The sequence below is a fragment of the Trachypithecus francoisi genome, unplaced genomic scaffold (genome assembly GCF_009764315.1).
Source record: "Trachypithecus francoisi isolate TF-2019V2 unplaced genomic scaffold, Tfra_2.0 Lachesis_group5, whole genome shotgun sequence".
In the NCBI taxonomy this organism is placed as follows: domain Eukaryota; kingdom Metazoa; phylum Chordata; class Mammalia; order Primates; family Cercopithecidae; genus Trachypithecus; species Trachypithecus francoisi.
Window position 1 is genome coordinate 4,066,826 of NW_022681470.1, and position 21,234 is coordinate 4,088,059.

Here is a 21,234-nt window from a genome sequence, read left to right on the forward strand (position 1 = left end):
TCTTAGTTTTCTTCAAAAGGGCATTATGGTATCAATGACTTATTAGATGTGTTTGCCTTATGGTTTTCAGGAAAAATATCAAACTACAGCTCTTGGAAGAATTGGCTGGATTTGTCTATTTAATAAATACTCAGTTTTTTTCTTAATCTGTCAATCTAAATTTTAGAAAGTTATCTGTATACCATTGTAAAAAATACTGACTTTAGAAAATGATAATAAATGAAGCATTCCGAATAATGCCTCCCTCAGATAAAATCCATCATCTCTGTGGAATTCTATCTTCAATTTAGTTATTACCTGAAAGATGTTTATCTCACAGAGGCTTTGCTATGGTCTCTAGTATATATTATTCCATCAAATATATAGCACTGCTATTCTAATCCTAAAGTTTTATTTTCTGTTCTGTAGGAAATTGGAGAATTATTACAAACAAGGGGGAGAGAGTTTGGTGTAACCACTGGAAGGAAAAGAAGATGTGGCTGGTTGGACCTCGTTTTGCTCAAATATGCTCATATGATCAATGGATTTACTGCGTGAGTATTCTTCAGAAACGTTTACAAATATTTCACGAAATCATAGATGATTAATAGCCATAGGTTTAATTTTGTGGAGTACCTTAATAGGAAATTTTCACTCTTTAGACTCCGTATTGAAATTGTAGTGCCAGGCAGAAGTAGACCAAGATATAGGGGGAAGGGTACACAAGGAGAGGGACCCCAGGTCATCCTCCTAGACATCCAAGGTTGTTGAAAAGAATCTTGATACTCTTACATGTATGTAAGTATAGAGGCAGGCAGAATAGGGTACATAGTCAGATAGCTGGATAGATAGGTGAATAGATACATAGGTGGATGGATAGATAGGTGGATGGATAGATAGGTGGACAGCACAAACACCGTGAGCATGTACAGAGGGGAGGCGATGTACCTAGTGATTAGCGCATGGGCTGAATGTCGGAGTTCCTGGATTCAGATCTCAGATCTGTGCATTATGCATGTGTACCTGAGCAAGTTAATCATTCTCTGCCTCTGTTTTATCCTCTCTAAAATCTATATAATAGCATTACCTACTTCATAGGGGTATTTTTAAAATTAGGTGAGAAACATAGAGTCTGTAGCACGCTGCCTGGCTAACTGAAAATGCTCAGGAAAAGTTAAGTTGTTATTAATGCTTATACATGATTAGGTAAATAAATGTATTCATATCTGTATTAGACTGAACTTCCAGTAAATTACAATAAGGTTAAAAATAAAATTTTTGGACGAGAATCCCAAATTTAGTTTGTTATCTAATTTCCACAGATTTTCTCTTTAAAACCTGTTTTCCGGTCAGTTTGTTGGGAAATTTTGATGTATCATGAAGAGGTCCTTGGTGTGGTTTTTCTCACTCTTCTTTGACAATTTCTGACCAGAAGGGTAGAGGTGATGGTAACCAGAGTGAAGAACTGAGGGATGCTGGCATGTGTGTAATGTACTTGTATCTTAATCATCCATGTAGTGTAGTGAGTTCTGCTGTGTTCCACGGCCACAGTGCGACCTTAACTCCAGGCAGTCCTCCCACAAATACATGTTGTTTGTTCATCAATCATAAGAAAGCTGATCTGGGCATGGTGGCTCATGCATATAATCTGGGCACTTGGGGAGGCCGAGAGGCAGGAGGATTGCTTGAGGCTGGGAGTTCGAGACCAGCCTGGGCAACTTGGTGAGACCCTGTCTCTACAAAAAATACAAAACAATTAGCTGGGCCTGGTGGCACACGCCTGTAGTCCCAGGTACTCGGGAGGCTGAGGTGCAAGGATGACTTGAGCCCGGAAGGTTGAGGCTGCAGTGAACCATGTTTGTGCCACTGCAGTCCAGCCTGGATGACAAAGCGAGACTATCTGAAAACAATCAATCAAAAAAGAAAGCAAAATTCCTCAGTGAAAATCTATTACAATTACTAGCAAAGGAACTCAGTGTACGTTGTCCTCTAGTGTCTTCTGTGTGGCACGCTTTAAAATCTAATCCTAACCTGTTTTCAGATTTGCTTTAGAACTTTCAGCTTTGCATGAATTTTTCTGTACTCCTGCATTAATCAAATTAGAGACTAGAGCCTTTAAGAGTTTGCTCTTTTAACATTGCCTTTTCTTCCAAAATTAGGTTGGCACTTACCAAGTTGGATATTTTGGACATGTTTACGGAAATCAAAGTTGGAGTTGCTTACAAGTTAGATGGTGAAATCATACCTCATATCCCAGGTATTTTCTTGTAGGCAATATCTAGAGGATATTATAAGGTGAATGTATTAGAGCAATTTCATAAAGCTCTTCCATATAATTTGTGATAGATAGATAGCAACAGGCTTGATACGCCATTTATGATTTGTACAAATTAGCTCACTTATTATTAGTTATTTGGTTCATAGCTAATACTTATTTAGGTGTTGGGTCACAACAAGCATGTGCTCAAACTCAAAGAAAAAGCATGGACCTCTGAGCCCAGCCATACTGCTCTTGAGTCTCATCTTCCCTCCTTTGAAAGTAGTTTCCATGGAGGTATTTCTCCCTTCCTTGGGAAAGTATGCCACTCTTTAGAGTGGGTAAGAAGAGCGGTAACAAGAGCCCTTGTCTTGTTAAGCTGGCTCTCAATACATTAGCCCTCCCTATCCTTCAGGCCCCATGAATGACCTTCTCTGCCCTTTATTCTATCGTAGTCATTTGATAAGGATTAGAAATATGCCAAATGAAGGAATATTGACTAGCTTAATAAAACTTGATGAGCCAGTAGGTTTTGTGACTACCTTATGACCACTGTTTCTTAGGAATTAAGGATAGCTCTGAGTTCTTAGAAATTAAATGCATATTATCTTTCCTTTTCTTACATGTATATAAGTATAGAGGGAGTCTAGATATCTTATAAAAAAGTATCTACTGTCAATTGTAGGATAATATTCACTTGGAAAACTGGCCGTTCCAATATATGTTATGTCCTGATTCTTAATTCTATTTACAAAGCTATTTCAAGAGTTATAACTTCAAACACCAAAGAGAATAGTCTAACCAAGTATAATGACATGTGGCAAGGTCTGCCATAGAGAATATTACAGCAAAGTCTTTTAATTAAAATATTAAAAACTAACAAAACAGATAAAACTTGTCAATTTCATGTGTTTAATTTTAAAGCTGTTTTTGGTCAAGATCCCCTGGAACCACTTGAGATGAGATTTGTATCCAAGAAGTGTAGTAGAGAACGCTTTCAGCAGTAGCGTTTGTGAAAGAAGCAGGGGGACTAGTTTAAATGCAGTGCAGCCCATCCCATTGGGAGCCACAGAGCTAGGGTGGCCCTTTAGAGTTGTACTAAATTGAGGCAAGTAGCCAGAACTTTGTGCCTCTGCACAACTAGCCACTGAATAAGAGCTGTTCCTCAAGTGAGGTAGCTCCCTTTGGCCAAGAGCAGTTCCTGGAGAGGGACAGAGCTATGAATCAGCAACATGCAGTACTCCCCACCAGCAGCAGAGAGTGCTTAAAGAGGGTAAAATAAGTTGACAAGCCTCTGGGAATAGCTCCTGTAGGATTCTGGTTGTTGTCTTTCCTAGGGAAACTTACAAGAGGAAGGTTAGTGGTGTAAATTAGCCCCTACCATGGCTATCACAGCGGGAAAGTAGCAGCAAGAGTCCTATTAAGCTTAAAGCTAAGGCTCCCCCTATCATGTTGGATTTCATGTGCCAAAGCCAGCAGGCAGAGAATGGAGTCACTAGAAGAGGTAAACGATTCTGATCAGCATCTCCAATATGCTTTTAAACCCACTGGGTGAATTTTTATTTCTAGAATTTCCATTTAGTTCTCTTCTCTACTTTCTGTTTCTCTACTGAGATTCCCTATCTGTTCACTCAGTAACAATGAAATTTTCTTAATTTATATTAGCTACCTTTTTTCTGTTAGTCTAACATTTAGACCATCTCAAGTCGAGTTTCTCTTGACTATTCTTTTCCTTGGTTGTGGATCACTGTTTCTATGCCTAATGACTATTGGTTGACTATTAGACATTGTGGATGATATATTAAAGAGACTCAGATTCTGTTATCTTCCTCTGAATAGTGTTGATTCTTGTTTTAGGGGACAATTGAATTATTCACTGATCATCTTGAACTTGTATAGTTTGGTTTTATGCTTTGTTGTGTAATTACGTGGAAACAAGATGTTTTTCAAACTTTAAGCTGGTATAAGTCAGTCTCCAAATTTTGTCTCTTCTGTAGATCTTGGCAGAGCTTGGTTTTTGGCTTCATTATAGGGGGTTTGTAATAGGTTTCACTCAAGGGCATGACTTTTTTCTTAAAGAGCAGCCTTTCTGGTGGCTCTGCTGGATACCAGGAAAGTTAAGGTATAATAATGAGATCTCTTCAATCCAGCAGTGCTGGAGCACCAGTGTACCCTGTCCCTTCCTTTTCAGCAGCACTACCTGACTTCTAGAGTCTGGTAGAAGTCCCCCCTACTGTGTAGCAGGTGAGGTCTGGTAAGCCTCTGCTGGTCCTGCTCTTTACCTGTGGCGTCCTCCTGTAGCCATGGGACTCTCACATGGACTTCTCGGGGGTCCTTCTCTCTGCAGCTCCTCTCTGATGCCTGGCTCTGCTGATTCTGGCTGCTTCAACTTTCCTGAAGTCAGCTGTCTACCTCCCCAGTCAGTGGAGCTGCCATTCTCTGTTCTGAACTGTGGTCAGGAAATTGTTCCTAGGCAGAAAGTTGGGTGGCTTCTGGGCTTGCTTGTGAGTTTTCTTTCCCAGGAGCCATGGCTTTGTGCCTGCCTGTTGTCCACTGCCTAGAAGGAGTTGTCATTTTGAGAGCTGGTTGGGAACTGTGTATTTTATGATGACTAGAAATGGAAGCCCCACTGATTCTCTGAATGCCTCCTACCACCTACCACAGCAGTTCTGGCATACCTACTTAGTATGGTTCATTACTGTTCCTAAGCTTCCGAGAGCATTCCTAGCAGGATGTGTTCATCATCTCTGTGTCATGTATCATGAGAGGATATTCTCTTATCAATATACTCTTACTCAACTTTGTTCTACCACCTGCTGCCCCCCTTGACCCAGCATCCCTCAGGATCCAGTTCCATATACACTCTCTTGGTGCCTACTGGCAAATGTTGGCTTGTTCCTGCAGATCTTTTAGAATATAGTATCTTTCCTTCCTTAGTAGGCCCAGTGCTTCCTTAGCCAGGTTACATTGGGACCTGAGCCTAGTTATTTGCTGACCAGGAGGGGGAAGGTGAAGGTAGATGTGAGATGGGTACATGCTGCCTTGCAAGACAGAGGCCTCTGCATCATCTTCAAGCAACAGGATGCCACAACCTTTATTTTTATTTTTATTTTTTTCTTTTTTTTTTTAATTATACTTTAAGTTCTAGGGTACATGTGCATAACGTTTATATCATGTATAACTCCCCAATGCAATCCCTCCCTCCTCCCCCCTCCCCATGATAGGCCCCAGTGTGTGATGTTCCCCTTCCCGAGTCCAAGTGATCTCATTGTTCATTTCCCACCTATGAGTGAGAACATGCGGTGTTTGGTTTTCTGTTCTTGTGATAGTTTGCTAAGAATGATGGTTTCCAGCTGCATCCATGTCCCTACAAAGGACGCAAACTCATCCTTTTTGATGGCTGCATAGTATTCCATGGTGTACATGTGCCACATTTTCTTAATCCAGTCTGTCACAGATGGACATTTGGGTTGATTCCAAGTCTTTGCTATTGTGAATAGTGCCGCAATAAACATACGTGTGCATGTGTCTTTGTAGTAGAGTAATTTATAATCCTTTGGGTATATACCCAGTAGTGGGATGGCTGGGTCATATGGTACATCTAGTTCTAGATCCTTGAGGAATCGCCATACTGTTTTCCATAATGGTTGAACTAGTTTACAATCCCACCAACAGTGTAAAAGTGTTCCTATTTCTCCACATCCTCTCCAACATCTATTGTTTCCTGACTTCTTAATGATTGCCATTCTAACTGGTGTGAGATGGTATCTCATTGTGGTTTTGATTTGCATTTCTCTGATGGCGAGTGATGACGAGCATTTTTTCATGTGTCTGTGGCTGTATGGATGTCTTCTTTTGAGAAATGTCTGTTCATATCCTTTCCCCACTTTTTGATGGGGTTGTTGTTTTTTTCTTGTATATTTGTTTGAGTTCTTTGTAGATTCTGGATATTAGCCCTTTGTCAGATGAGTAGGTTGCAAAAATTTTCTCCCATTCTGTAGGTTGCCTGTTCACTCTGATGGTAGTTTCTTTTGCTGTGCAAAAGCTCTTTAGTTTAATGAGATCCCATTTGTCAATTTTGGCTTTTGCTGCCGTTGCTTTTGGTGTTTTAGACATGAAGTCCTTGCCCATGCCTATGTCCTGAATGGTACTACCTAGATTTTCTTCTAGGCTTTTTATGGTATTAGGTCTAACATTTAAGTCTCTAATCCATCTTGAATTAATTTTCGTATAAGGGGTAAGGAAAGGATCCAGTTTCAGCTTTCTACTTGTGGCTAGCCAATTTTCCCAGCACCATTTATTAAATAGGGAATCCTTTCCCCATTTCTTGTTTTGTCAGGTTTGTCAAAGATCAGATGGCTGTAGATGTGTGGTATTATTTCTGAGGACTCTGTTCTGTTCCACTGGTCTATTTCTCTGTTGTGGTACCAGTACCATGCTGTTTTGGTTACTGTAGCCTTGTAGTATAGTTTGAAGTCAGGTAGCGTGACGCCTCCAGCTTTGTCCTTTTGACCTAGGATTGTCTTGGCAATGCGGGCTCTTTTTTGGTTCCATATGAACTTTAAAGCAGTTTTTTCCAATTCTGTGAAGAAACTCATTGGTAGCTTGATGGGGATGGCATTGAATCTATAAATAACCTTGGGCAGTATGGCCATTTTCACGATATTGATTCTTCCTATCCATGAGCATGGTATGTTCTTCCATTTGTTTGTGTCCTCTTTGATTTCACTGAGCAGTGGTTTGTAGTTCTCCTTGAAGAGGTCCTTTACATCCCTTGTAAGCTGGATTCCTAGGTATTTTATTCTCTTTGAAGCAATTGTGAATGGAAGTTCATTCCTGACTTGGCTCTCTGCTTGTCTGTTACTGGTGTATAAGAATGCTTGTGATTTTTGCACATTAATTTTGTATCCTGAGACTTTGCTGAAGTTGCTTATCAGCTTAAGGAGATTTTGGGCTGAGACGATGGGTTTTTCTAAATATACAATCATGTCATCTGCAAACAGGGACAATTTGACTTCTTCTTTTCCTAACTGGATACCCTTGATTTCTTCTCTTGCCTGATTGCCCTAGCCAGAACTTCCAACACTATGTTGAATAGGAGTGGTGAGAGAGGGCATCCCTGTCTTGTGCCAGTTTTCAAAGGGAATTTTTCCAGTTTTTGCCCATTCAGTATGATATTAGCTGTGGGTTTGTCGTAAATAGCTCTTATTATTTTGAGGTACGTTCCATCAATACCGAATTTATTGAGCGTTTTTAGCATAAAGGGCTGTTGAATTTTGTCAAAAGCCTTTTCTGCATCTATTGAGATAATCATGTGGTTCTTGTCTTTGGTTCTGTTTATATGCTGGATTACGTTTATTGATTTGCGAATGTTGAACCAGCCTTGCATCCCAGGGATGAAGCCCACTTGATCATGGTGGATAAGCTTTTTGATGTGCTGCTGAATCCGGTTTGCCAGTATTTTATTGAGAATTTTTGCATCGATGTTCATCAGGGATATTGGTCTAAAATTCTCTTTTTTTGTTGTGTCTCTGCCAGGTTTTGGTATCAGGATGATGTTGGCCTCATAAAATGAGTTAGGGAGGATTCCCTCTTTTTCTATTGATTGGAATAGTTTCAGAAGGAATGGTACCAGCTCCTCCTTGTACCTCTGGTAGAATTCAGCTGTGAATCCATCTGGTCCTGGACTTTTTTTCGTGGGTAGGCTATTAATTGTTGCCTCAATTTCAGAGCCTGTTATTGGTCTATTCAGGGATTCAACTTCTTCCTGGTTCAGTCTTGGGAGAGTGTAAGTGTCCAGGAAATTATCCATTTCTTCTAGATTTTCTAGTCGATTTGCGTAGAGGCATTTATAGTATTCTCTGATGGTTGTTTGTATTTCTGTGGGGTCGGTGGTGATATCCCCTTTATCATTTTTTATTGCGTCTATTTGATTCCGCTCTCTTTTCTTCTTTATTAGTCTTGCTAGCGGTCTGTCAATTTTGTTGATCTTTTCAAAAAACCAACTCCTGGATTCATTGATTTTTTGGAGGGTTTTTTGTGACTCTATCTCCTTCAGTTCTGCTCTGATCTTAGTTATTTCTTGCCTTCTGCTAGCTTTTGAATGTGTTTGCTCTTGCCTCTCTAGTTCTTTTAATTGTGATGTTAAAGTGTCAATTTTAGATCTTTCCTGCTTTCTCTTGTGGGCATTTAGTGCTATAAATTTCCCTCTACACACTGCCTTAAATGTGTCCCAGAGATTCTGGTATGTTGTATCTTTGTTCTCATTGGTTTCAAAGAACATCTTTATTTCTGCTTTCATTTCGTTATGTACCCAGTAGTCATTCAGGAGCAGGTTATTCAGTTTCCATGTAGTTGAGCGGTTTTGATTGAGTTTCTTAGTCCTGAGTTCTAGTTTGATTGCACTGTGGTCTGAGAGACAGTTTGTTATAATTTCTGTTCTTGTACATTTGCTGAGGAGTGCTTTACTTCCAATCATGTGGTCAATTTTGGAATAAGTGCGATGTGGTGCTGAGAAGAATGTATATTCTGTTGATTTGGGGTGGAGAGTTCTATAGATGTCTATTAGGTCCGCTTGGTGCAGAGATGAGTTCAATTCCTGGATATCCTTGTTAACTTTCTGTCTCGTTGATCTGTCTAATGTTGACAGTGGAGTGTTGAAATCTCCCATTATTATTGTATGGGAGTCTAAGTCTCTTTGTAGGTCTCTAAGGACTTGCTTTATGAATCTGGGTGCTCCTGTATTGGGTGTATATATATTTAGGAGAGTTAGCTCTTCCTGTTGAATTGATCCCTTTACCATTATGTAATGGCCTTCTTTGTCTCTTTTGATCTTTGATGGTTTAAAGTCTGTTTTATCAGAGACTAGGATTGCAACCCCTGCTTTTTTTTGTTCTCCATTTGCTTGGTAGATCTTCCTCCATCCCTTTATTTTGAGCCTATGTATGTCTCTGCATGTGAGATGGGTCTCCTGAATACAGCAGACTGATGGGTCTTGACTCTTTATCCAGTTTGCCAGTCTGTGTCTTTTAATTGGAGCATTTAGTCCATTTACATTTAAGGTTAATATTGTTATGTGTGAACGTGATCCTGTCATTATGATATTAACTGGTTATTTTGCTCGTTAGTTGATGCAGTTTCTTCCTAGCCTCGATGGTCTTTACATTTTGGCATGTTTTTGCAATGGCTGGTACCGGTTGTTCCTTTCCATGTTTAGGGCTTCCTTCAGGGTCTCTTGTAAGGCAGGCCTGGTGGTGACAAAATCTCTAAGCATTTGCTTATCTGTAAAGGATTTTATTTCTCCTTCACTGATGAACTTAGTTTGGCTGGATATGAAATTCTGGGTTGAAAATTCTTTTCTTTAAGAATGTTGAATATTGGCCCCCACTCTCTTCTGGCTTGTAGAGTTTCTGCCGAGAGATCTGCTGTTAGTCTGATGGGCTTCCCTTTGTGGGTAACCCGACCTTTCTCTCTGGCTGCCCTTAAGATTTTTTCCTTCATTTCAACTTTGGTGAATCTGGCAATTATGTGTCTTGGAGTTGCTCTTCTGGAGGAGTATCTTTGTGGCATTCTCTGTATTTCCTGAATTTGAATGTTGGCCTGCCCTACTAGGTTGGGGAAGTTCTCCTGGATGATATCCTGAAGAGTGTTTTCCAACTTGGTTCCATTTTCCCCCTCACTTTCAGGCACCCCAATCAGACGTAGATTTGGTCTTTTTACATAATCCCATACTTCTTGCAGGCTTTGTTCATTTCTTTTTCTTCTTTTTTCTTTTGGTTTCTCTTCTCGCTTCATTTCATTCATTTGATCCTCAATCGCTGATACTCTTTCTTCCAGTTGATCGAGTCGGTTACTGAAGCTTGTGCATTTGTCACGTATTTCTCGTGTCATGGTTTTCATCTCTGTCATTTCGTTTATGATCTTCTCTGCATTAATTAGTCTAGCTGTCAATTCTTCCACTTTTTTTTCAAGATTTTTAGTTTCTTTGCGCTGGGTACGTAATTCCTCCTTTAGCTCTGAGAAGTTTGATGGACTGAAGCCTCTTCTCTCATCTCGTCAAAGTCATTCTCTGACCAGCTTTGATCCGTTGCTGGCGATGGGCTGCGCTCCTTTGCAGGGGGAGATGCGCTCTTATTTTTTGAATTTCCAGCTTTTCTGCCCTGCTTTTTCCCCATCTTTGTGGTTTTATCTGTCTCTGGTCTTTGATGATGGTGACGTACTGATGGGGTTTTGGTATAGGTGTCCTTCCTGTTTGATAGTTTTCCGTCTGACAGTCAGAAGGACTGTCTGTTGGTCTGTTGGAGATTGCTTGAGGTCCACTCCAGACCCTGTTTGCCTGGGTATCAGCAACAGAGGTTGCCAAAGATAGAATATTACTGAGCAGCGAGTGTACCTGTCTGATTCTTCCTTTGGAAGTTTCCTCTCAGGGATGACTCCACCCTGTGAGGTGTGGGGTGTCAGACTGCCCCTAGTGGGGGATGTCTCCCAGCTAGGCTACTCAGGGGTCAGGGACCCACCTGAGCAGGCAGCCTGTCCGTTCTCGGATCTCAACCTCCGCGTTGGGAGATCCACGGCTCTCCCCAAAGCTGTCAGACAGAGTCGTTCGCCTCTGCACCGCCCCCGCTGCTTTCCCTATTGGACCTCAGCTGTGGGCTGTCCCCAGAGGTGGAGTCTACAGAGACAGGCAGGTTTCCTTGAGCTGCTGTGAGCTCCACCCAGTTCGAGCTTCCCAGCGGCTTTGTTTACCTACTTAAGCCTCAGCAATGGCGGGCGCCCCTCCCCCAGCCTCGCTGCTGCTGTTTCAGTTAGATGGCAGACTGCTGTGTTAGCAGTGAGGGAGGCTCCGTGGGCGAGGGACCCTCCCGGCCAGGTATGGGATATATTCTCCTGGTGTGCCTGTTTCCTTAAAGCGCAGTATTGGGGTGGGAGTTACGCGATTTTCCAGGTGGTATGTGTCTCAGTTCCCCTGGCTAGGAAAACGGATTTCCTTCCCCCTTGCGCTTCCAGGTGAGGCGATGCCTCGCCCTGCTTCAGCTCACGCTGGTCAGGCTGCAGCAGCTGACCAGCACCGATTGTCCGGCACTCCCTAGAGAGATGACCCCAGTACCTCAGTTGAAAATGCAGAAATCACCGGTCTTCTGTGTTACTCGCGCTGGGAGTTGGAGACTGGAGCTGTTCCTATTCGGCCATCTTGCTCCGCCCCCGCCACAACCTTTAATAGGAAGTAGTGGGACATTTTGCAGACCCAGAGAGTTGGGAAAATCTAGGGATTCAGGATTTTCAGGTATGTCAATTCAGATGTCCCATTCAGAGTCTCAGGGCCCCAGTTTTTCCCAAACAAAGCTCTGACTTTGCCATAGCAAACTTGCTGGATTGCAGAATTCAGCTTTTTCTGGAGCTTTGCAGTCTATATGATTGAATTTTCATCTTAATCCTCGTTTTTTGCTCTCTGCTATAGGAGATGGAATTTCGTCTAAGTTCTGCCAGACAGGTTGCATTATCTTTCTCCAGTTCGTGAATAGCATTCATCGAGAGCCATCCAGTTCTGTTGTTCCACTGTGCTCGAATCTCAGTGCCTCAGATAGAGACTATCCATACTCTATTTACCCCAGTGATAGTCCTCATTGCCAGCCAGCCAGCTAGCCAGTGATCCTGCCTCTTAGTTCTCGTTTTAGAGCTATCTTCCTCTGACCGTTCCTGGTGCCAGCTATCTTAGATTGAGTTCCCTAGGAAACAGACTCCAATGTAGAGATTTGCACATAGGTGTGTTTGCTCATAAGTGCACTGAGCAACAACATCTGTGAGAGAGTGGGTGAAGCAGGATTATGCAGAGGGAGAAATTGCACTGCAATATAGTTGTAAACAAGCCTTCGCTGATCCCTTAGGGAGTTCTGGAGCTTACATAGCCCTTGACAGTTGTCCCAAATTAAGGTTAAGTGCCTGGGTTGTTTCTGTTCCCACATTGACAAGTCAATGGATATGGGCTGCTGTGGGGCGGCAGCTCCCTTCGGTGGAGGGGCTAGTCCTGCAGAGGCTCTGAACTGTGAGTGGTCAGCAGGCAAAGCTCCCACAGCTCTCAGTCTTCAGAGAAATCTGGGCAGAGTACCATAGCATCCACTATATTGACTCAAGTCAAAGAAACTATTCTTTAGTACATTTTCAGTTTCCATTAGGGGATACAGAGAAAATAGGTGGAATAATGAAGAAAATTTCAAGCAGAACCATAGATTTCTCAGAACACAGCAGGTATGCAGGCCTTCTTTCTGTGAGGTTGCTGTCATTATGCAGATCTACAATCCCTATCAATAGAATGGAAATTCAATAAGCTTTAAAACTGGAAAGTTTTAAGTTTAGCACCCAGATTCATTTGGCAGCAAAACCAGACTTGAACTAATGTTAGTATTACATAATCTTTATCCTCTTATAGCAAATGATCGTATGTGTTGCTGCAGAAATATGTTTGATTATAGAATACTACCCCAGATGGTATTTGCACTGTTTGACCTTTATACTACCTGAAGAATTCTAAATCCCAAAACGTATCTGGCTCCAAAGATTTTGAAAAGAGATTCTGAACCTGCAATATATCAAAAAGTTGTTTGACAGTAAGCAGTGTGTACCATGAACAAATATCCTCTTTAACTTTTAGCAAACCAAGAAGTCTTAAATAAAGTTGAAGTTCAATATAAGACTCTCCCAGGATGGAACACAGACATATCAAATGCAAGGGCATTTAAAGAACTACCTGTTAATGCACAAAACTATGTTCGATTTATTGAAGATGAGCTTCAAATTCCAGGTAAACGTAAAAAACACTTTGTGAATGACTGTCTTTACTTTTGTTTTTTGTTTTTTGTTTTTTGTTTTTTGTTTTTGAGACGGAGTCTCGCTCTGTCCCAGGCTGGAGTGCAGTGGTGGGATCTTGGCTCACTGCAGCCTCTGCCTCCTGGGTTCAAGCTATTCTCCTACCTCAGCCTCCCAAGTAGCTGGGATTATAGGCGTGTGCCACCACGGCCAGCTAATTTTTGTATTTTTAGTAAGAGACAGGGTTTCACCATATTGGCCAGGCTGGTCTCTCCTGACCTCGTTGATCTGCCCACCTCAGCCTCCCAAAGTGCTGGGATTACAGGCGTGAGCCATCATGCCCGGCCAGCTGTCTTTTCTTTTAACTTACCTGTCTGCCTTTGAAATAGAATAAAGGAAAGATCATTGTTACTTTACAGAGTGTACATGATTTGCATAAATGCCCAGGAAGATATAAAGTCATAATTTTATTCCTTAAAGTAAATACAGTGTTCATCTTTGTAGAAATAATAGATTACTTCTCACCCTTTCTGACCCTGTCTTTAATCCTTAGTCTGTTTTTTTAATCCTGTGACATTGTCTCATTCCTTTCTTCCTCTTAATAACAAATCCTCATGTATCTCTACCACCACCAAAAATGGTTTGTGTTTCTGGGGGATTAAAAACGGTTATGGTTTGTTTGGGTTAAACTATCCTTGAGATTTAGAGTTTCCTGAAAATACATTGGGAAGTAATAGGTGTAGAAAATGGGAAATCTCACTAGAAAAAATGTAAGAAAAGAATTTTTAAAAATAGTTAAGACTGTTTATTAAAGAACAAATATAAGATGGCAAGGGAGTTAGGCATAACAACGTTATGGCTGTATCTAGTTATGTGAAGTCATTCTTTTAACAGATGGCTTTTTCCTTATATTCTTTTGTTGGCATTGATGGGTATTTGAAAGATAAGAAAAAGTGAAGTGTGTGGGATGTGTCCTCCATATAAAATCTATTATGCACTTACTCTGATTTTGCCTTGTGGTTCATTTGTATTTGTGGTTCGTTTCCAGCATGATTCTTCCCTCCTAGCTTGATGTCAAATTTAGTAAGCATATTTGCTTACTGCTCTTAGTCAGCATTTTCTTGAAATATAAACAGCAATGAATCTAACTGAAATCTGTAAAATATCACAAAAGTTGATCCTAACAGTACCTTAAGGAAGCTGGTAATTCTGCGAATAATCTAAAACCATGTGGTGCAGATGATTCGATTTCCATAGACTCATGTAGTGGACAGTTTCTGAGGCTGTGCAAGTTAAAATCATATTCTCATCTAGATGTTTAAGATGCTTATCTTGGCCAGTTATCAGGAACTCGATCAAACTTTCTGTAGGTCTGCTGGTTTTGGTCAATGTTTTACTATCCTAAGTCATTAGAAATGAGGAAATTGAAAATATTGCACAGTTAAAAAGGGAACAGTAAGGCATACTATCCTGTGCTGGGTCTTGTTTGTACATCCTGTTTAGAAATAGGCACAGTCTGCCAACAGAATAGAGAACATCAAAGGGCACTTAAGGAAAAGTTATGGTGATACTGAGAAAAGTGGGGGACCACCTGTTTTTTAATCCCGAAGAGTAAACATTAGAAATGAATTGATGCAGATCCTTTTCTCTTTGTTTTCTCCTAGTTAAATGGATTGGTGTTGGTAAATCCAGAGAGTCTATGATTCAACTCTTTTAATGATTGCCAGTAACACAAGAAACACTCCTTGAGAGGGAGAGGAAAAGACTTTCTTAAATATTTCATTTATGACCTGCAAATTCAAGAATAAAGACATTGAAGTAAGTTTGAAGCCCTACAGTTGTTTCTAGTCTTTTCAGATGGATGCCTATTGTGGAGATTAACTTTGGCATATTCCAGTGTCAGCTTTCCTTAGCTGGAATTGCCAAGTCATTTGTTGCTCCTGCTGCTCTCATGGTGCCACGTTTTTTTTCAATGTTTAGTAATAGTATCATCCATGTTGTTCGATATCTAAAGTAGAATTACTTTTAATGTAGTTTTTCTTCATTATTGTCATTGCGTGTTCTTAAGTTTTACCCCATTAGATGGTAAGAACAATTAATGCAGTTTTGCACAAATTTTTGCATTCTGATCATTCAGTTCTGTTATTGTAATCTTTGTTGTTAGAAACAAATGATGGAGACATAGGGGTTCTGTAAACTTTTGTAATACTTATGAATTCTGTTTAAATTGTGGGCTGTTTATTTTCTGCTGAGACCATCGCAAAACTGAGCTTTGGTGGGTTGGGAGGGGTTATATATTCACGGGTCCTTTAATTTGTACAGAGCATAGAACTGATTTCTCTCTGTCAGTGATTTAATACATTGAACATTGAGTGAAATGTTCAAAGAGAAAAGATGTTTCCCGAAACAACAATCTTTATGTTAAAAATAGTCATTAAAAAATCTGTTGTAATATATGGTGGATATTTTTCTTTAATTTCAAACATTACCTCTGAAATGTATATCTTTTCTTTTTTATCTTACTATTAGTTTTAAATCTAGTGGATTGGTTTTCAACATTGTGCCTGCCGATATGCCTACAAAATCATCTGTAAGTGTCAAAATGAACCCAAGTTGTTAACCATAATTTTGATTATGCCTTTATTTCTTTCTTGAAAAAAAAAAAAAAAAGGTGTTATTTTGACAATTAGGCATAACATTGTTTTGTAGATTATCTTTTAATGAACTATTTTACATGTTAAATTAGGTGCCACTTAAATTTATTTTATTATACCATCAATAGCTGATTAAAAGAACCAAATATTTCTAGTATGCTTTGCGTATTGTGTTTTTGTTCTACTAAGAGAGGTTAGTAACACTAGTATATAGGAACGAGCTTTATCTCTGTAGTGTAATACTTAGTTCAAGAAAAATTCTAAAATAGGAGCAGTATTATTAGACTCAGGAAGTATAAAGAACAGTATAGATTATCCTAAAAGCCAATTATTGATCCATAATGACTTATATGTAAAAATAATTTATAATGAATATATAATTTCTTTTTAATAGAAAATGAATGGGCTTTTAAAGTCTGCATTCTTATCTTGGTTACAAGTATTGCACTATTAAAATGTATTTTTACTAATGGTTCAGAAACAGATACAAAGAACCCATTCTTCTTTTCAAGTATACGTGTTAGACTCTACCTAGGTATTGGGTATGCAGTGGTGACAGGAGCACAGTCTTCCTCAAACTTACTATAGTGGGGGACAACATGGTAACCAAACAGAGATTTATAAACAGTAGTTACATGCTGCAGTGGAAAAGTACAAGGTCTGATGAATGAGAATCTAGTCTTAATTTAGCAGGGATTGGAGAAGGCCATTAATGGAAATAATGTCTAAACAGACCAAGCAGATGAGTACAGAGCAGACAGCGGGACGTGTACTGTACAAAGGCCCAGAGGCTGGAAAGAATTTGGAAAGTTGGAGCAACTAAACAAAATGAGTGAGGGGCTGATGGGATTGATTAGCTTGGCAGTAAATTCAAGGAGTAAAATCATGGGTGTGTGGGTGTGTGTGTGTGTGTGTGTGTTTTGAGGCAGAGTCTCGCTCTGTCACTCAGGCTGGAGTGCAGTGGCGCTATCTCAGCAACCTCCGCCTCCCAGGTTCAATCGATTCTCTTGCCTCAGACTCCTGAGTAGTTGGGATTGCAGGCACATGCCACCACGCCTGGCTAATTTTTGATTTTTAGTAGAGACAGGGTTTCACCGTGTTGGCTGAGCTGGTCTCGAACTCCTCACCTCAAGTAATCTGCCCGCCTCGGCCTCCCAAAGTGTGAGATTATAGGCATGAGCCACCACGTCTGGCCAAAACCATGTTTGACATGAAAGAAGACTGTAATATAATACAAGACATACAGTAGTTCCCCCCTTATCCATGAGAGATACGTTCAAAGACCCCCAGTGGATGCCTAAAACTGGAGGTAGTAGTACCGAATCATATATGTACTGTTTTTTCCAATACATACCTGTGATAAAGTGTAATTTATAAATGAGGCATAGCATAAGATTAATAACTAATAATAAAGTAGAACAATTATAACAATGTACTATAATAAAAATTATGTGAATGTGCTCTCTCTCTCAAAGTATCTTCTATGGTACTGCACCCTTCTTGTGATCATGGGAGATGCTACAATGCCTCTGTGATAAGATGCAGTGAGGTGATGCAGGCATTGTGATATAGCAATGGGCTACTGTTGACCTTCTGTGTTCCTGAGTCTGTGTAATGGCTTGGTGTCGCTCATTTCAAGGGATTCCTTGCTGAAGTCTTTGCATGGGCTCAGTGCTTTCTGGAGTGACACATTGCCGTTAATCACAAGATGTTTTCTGTTCATATCTTCCATAAATGGAATGCCTTTTCCGTCTTAGCACTTATCATGCACTGTGGCCACAGCTTTTGCAGTTTGAGGTGTGACAGCAAAACTAGCATGAATTTCTTCTTTCTCCTTCAAAATTTCACAGATTTGTGCTTACTGTAAATCTTAGCAACATCAGCATATGATTTGTTTTTATTTCCTTCAATAGAACTTTCACTTTTTCACTTGAAATGAGTACTTTTCAGCTTCCCTTTGGCATACCTGAATTGCCAGCATCACTACTCTTGTGCTTTGGGGCCACTCTGAAGTAAAATAAGGGTTCCTTGAACACAAGCACTGAGATACCAGGCAGTTGATCTGATAATCACTCGATCTGATAACCGAGACAGATACTAAGTGACTAACAGGCAGGTACTGCAGACAGTTTGGAGACACAGGACAAAGGGATGATTGACATTCTGGGTAGGACAGAGAAGGATGGCCTGATGTCTCATTATGGTACTGAGAGCTGCTTGCAATTTGAAACTCATAAATTATTTCTGGAATTTTCAGTGTAATATTTTGGGGGCAGGTTGGGCCTACGGTAACTGAAACCAATGAAAATGAAACCACAGATACGGGGAGACTACTGTATTATGCTTAAGAAGGCCCTAAAGCGAGCACAGGAAAATTGCTGAAACTATATGCTCTAAATTTCAAAACTCAGTAGATGGAAACTGTATGGCAGAACAAGACACTGAAATGGGAGGAGGGCCTATTTAATACATATTTTTAATATAGTAATTAATGAATATAGTTGAATAGGGATGCAAGAATATCTGAGGCATTTTTGAGAAAGTAACATGTTGAGAGAGGAGTCTTTTTCCTGCCAGATGTTAGAACATTACAAAGCTACTGTAATAAAAATATATAGCATTGCTATGAGAAAGAACAAATACACAAGAGGGATGGAAAAGACATTCCAGAAATAGATGCAAGCGTATTTGGGAACTTAACACAGGCTTATCTAATCTTAGGGAAAGCCGCCTTCATAAAAACAGCAAACTCAGGAACCTAAGGAAAAAATGTTCAGATTGAACTGAGTTTATATATATATATAGTATTATGAACAAAGTTTTTTTTAAAAGCCTGAGAAAACAAACTTGGGAAAAAATATTTCAATGCATATCCCTAATGTACAAAGAGCGAATAAAGGGACAAGTAATAGAAAAATGGACAAAAAATTAATATATATCAAGCAATCCACAGAAAGAGAAATATCAATGGCCCAAAACATGGAAAGTGTCCACCTCTACCTTTCCCTATAGATTAAAAAGTATAACTTAACATTGAGAAACTGCTTCACATCTCGAATTGGTAAATATGAAAAGATCAGTGCTACTAAGAATGTGGAGAAATAGATAATTTCATAAACTGCTGGTTACAGTGTGAATTAGTTCCGTTTGTAGGGGAAGCAATTTGGCAATATCTGTTAAAATTTGTATTTGCAAATCCTTTGACCTACCAGCAATCACACTACAAAAAGAAAAAAGAAGGCTGGGCTCGGTTGCTCACACCCGTAATCCCAGCACTTTGGGAGGCCGAGATGAGATCAGGAGTTCGATACCAGCCTGGCCAACATGGCGAAACCCCATCTCTACTAAAAATACAAAAATTAGCTGGGTGTGGTGGCAGGCACCTGTAATCCCAGCTACTTGGGAGGCTGAGGCAAGATAATCACTTGAACCCCGGGGTGGAGGTTGCAGTGAGCTGAGATCGTGCCACTGTACTCTAGCCTGAGTGACAGAGTGAGACTATCTCGGAAAAAAAAAAAAAATACATTTAAAAAAAGAAAAAGGCAGCCCTATTTCATATGTAATTGAAAACAATGTGAAGGTCTGTTAATAGCATAAGATAGTATTCTATGAAATAGAAGAGAGGAGGGAATAAAATATAAAACTATATTTGTTGGTCTAAACCAAGGACAAAATATGAAAGGGTGTATATCAAATGGTTAACATTGGTCGCTAGGAGAGAACTTTGAAGTTTTCCTTACACATTTTTGTACCGTTTATATTTTTAAGAGCATATAGTTTTTTAGTTATTTTTAAGAAATGAGTTAGAGGCCGGGCATTGTGGCTCACGCCTGTAATCACAGCACTTTGGGAGGCCGAAGCAGGCGGATCACGAGATCAGGAGATCAAGACCATCCTGGCTAACATGGTGAAACCCTGTCTCTACTAAAAATACAAAAAATTAGCCGGTCGTAGTGGCGGGCGCCTGTAGTCCCAGCTACTTGGGAGGCTACGGCAGGAGAATGGCGTGAACCCGGGAGGCAGAGCTTGCAGTGAACCGAGATCGTGCCACTGCACTCCAGCCTGGGTGACAGAGCGAGGCTCCATCTCAAAAAAAAAAAAAAAAAAAAGTAATGAGTTATAGCAGTTATTGAGAATAAATTGCTGTTTCAAATGTACCTGAGAACTGAGTACATTCAGTGATTAATAGTTTTAGGAATCCACAGTGTAAATCATGGTCAGTATACTTTTGGGGAAGGATAATTGAGATGTTGACATTTGACATCATGTTATAGGCTCGGTCTTTAGAAACCATATGAACATCCACACTGACACAAATACCGATATTATAAATGAAAGAATATGCTATCATTAGATACCAGAGTCATATACTGTACAAGCTAAAAGATTGCCTGTTTGGAACATGCTTCCAGAATTTAGGGAAAGAAGATATTATTGGCTTTTTAACTTGCTGCCCACTGCTTTTTTCTTTTAAGGTTGAAAAGTAATTTTGCTTGGAAACACCAACAACCGTTAGCCTAGATGTTTTTGTAGAACAGCATCCATCTTTCTAGAATCTACCCGAGAAGAAAAGATCTGGGTGACTTTTATACACAGTCTTCTTTCACCTTTCTTAGACGTTTTTTCTGGCTTTGTCATTTTATTTTTTACCAAAGTGATACATGCATATGATTTTTATTTAAACAACTTTATTGAAGTATAATTTATATATTATAACATTTGCCTAAGTATACAGTTCAATGATAATAGTGAATTTACAGAATTATGCAACTGTCATTACTGTGCAATTTTAGAACATTTCCATCACACCCTAAGGATTCCTCCTGCCCATTTGCAGTCACCCCTATTCCCACACCCAGCCTCACAAGTCTACTTTTTGTCTCAATAGAGTTGCCTTTCTTGGACATTTCACATAAATGAAATCACAATATTTAATCTTTTTGCATCTAGCTGGATTTTTAAATATCTTTTGAGACAATACCATGTGCTTCATTCCTTTTTTAATGCTGAATAATATTCTATTATATGGATATACCACATTTTATTCATTCATCTGTTCATAGACGAGTTATTTTCAGGTTTTTTTTTATATTATGATAGTACTGCTGTGAGCATTTGCATTTAAGTCTTTGTGTGGACATAGGTTTTTGTTTCTCTTGGGCAGATATCTAGGAACGGAATCTCTGGGTCAGATCATACATTTATGTTTAACGTTTAAAAGAAATTTCCAAAGTGACTGCATCACTTTACATTCCCACCAACAATGTATAAGGATTTCCATTTCTTCACATCCTCATCAATAATTGTTATTATGTATCTTTTGATTATAACCATTCTAGTGGGTATGAACTGTTGGTTTCTTGTTTTAATTTGTGTTTCCCTAATACGACTAATGATGTTTTAGCATTTTTTATGTCTATTTATATATCCTTGGTGATGTTTATTCAAATATTTTGCCCATTTTTAAATTGGTTGTTTTTTAATTATATAAGAAGTCATTGTACATTCTAGATTCAGATTCTGTATTAGATCTAATTTGCA

General features: G+C 39.6%; 1 protein-coding gene across 1 annotated transcript in view; it reads left to right on the forward strand.

Annotated features, from left to right (window-relative positions):
* ADSS2 (adenylosuccinate synthase 2) overlaps nucleotides 1–15,850 on the forward strand; it is a 49,248-nt gene extending 33,398 nt beyond the window's left edge. Inside the window, exons 10-13 of the mRNA XM_033198658.1 lie at nucleotides 409–533; nucleotides 2,139–2,236; nucleotides 12,885–13,034; nucleotides 14,704–15,850. Of these exons, the coding sequence (XP_033054549.1) occupies nucleotides 409–533; nucleotides 2,139–2,236; nucleotides 12,885–13,034; nucleotides 14,704–14,756 (426 nt within the window). The 3' untranslated portion in view covers nucleotides 14,757–15,850. The remainder of the gene's footprint in view (nucleotides 1–408; nucleotides 534–2,138; nucleotides 2,237–12,884; nucleotides 13,035–14,703) is intronic.
* The last annotated feature ends 5,384 nt before the right edge of the window (nucleotides 15,851–21,234 follow it).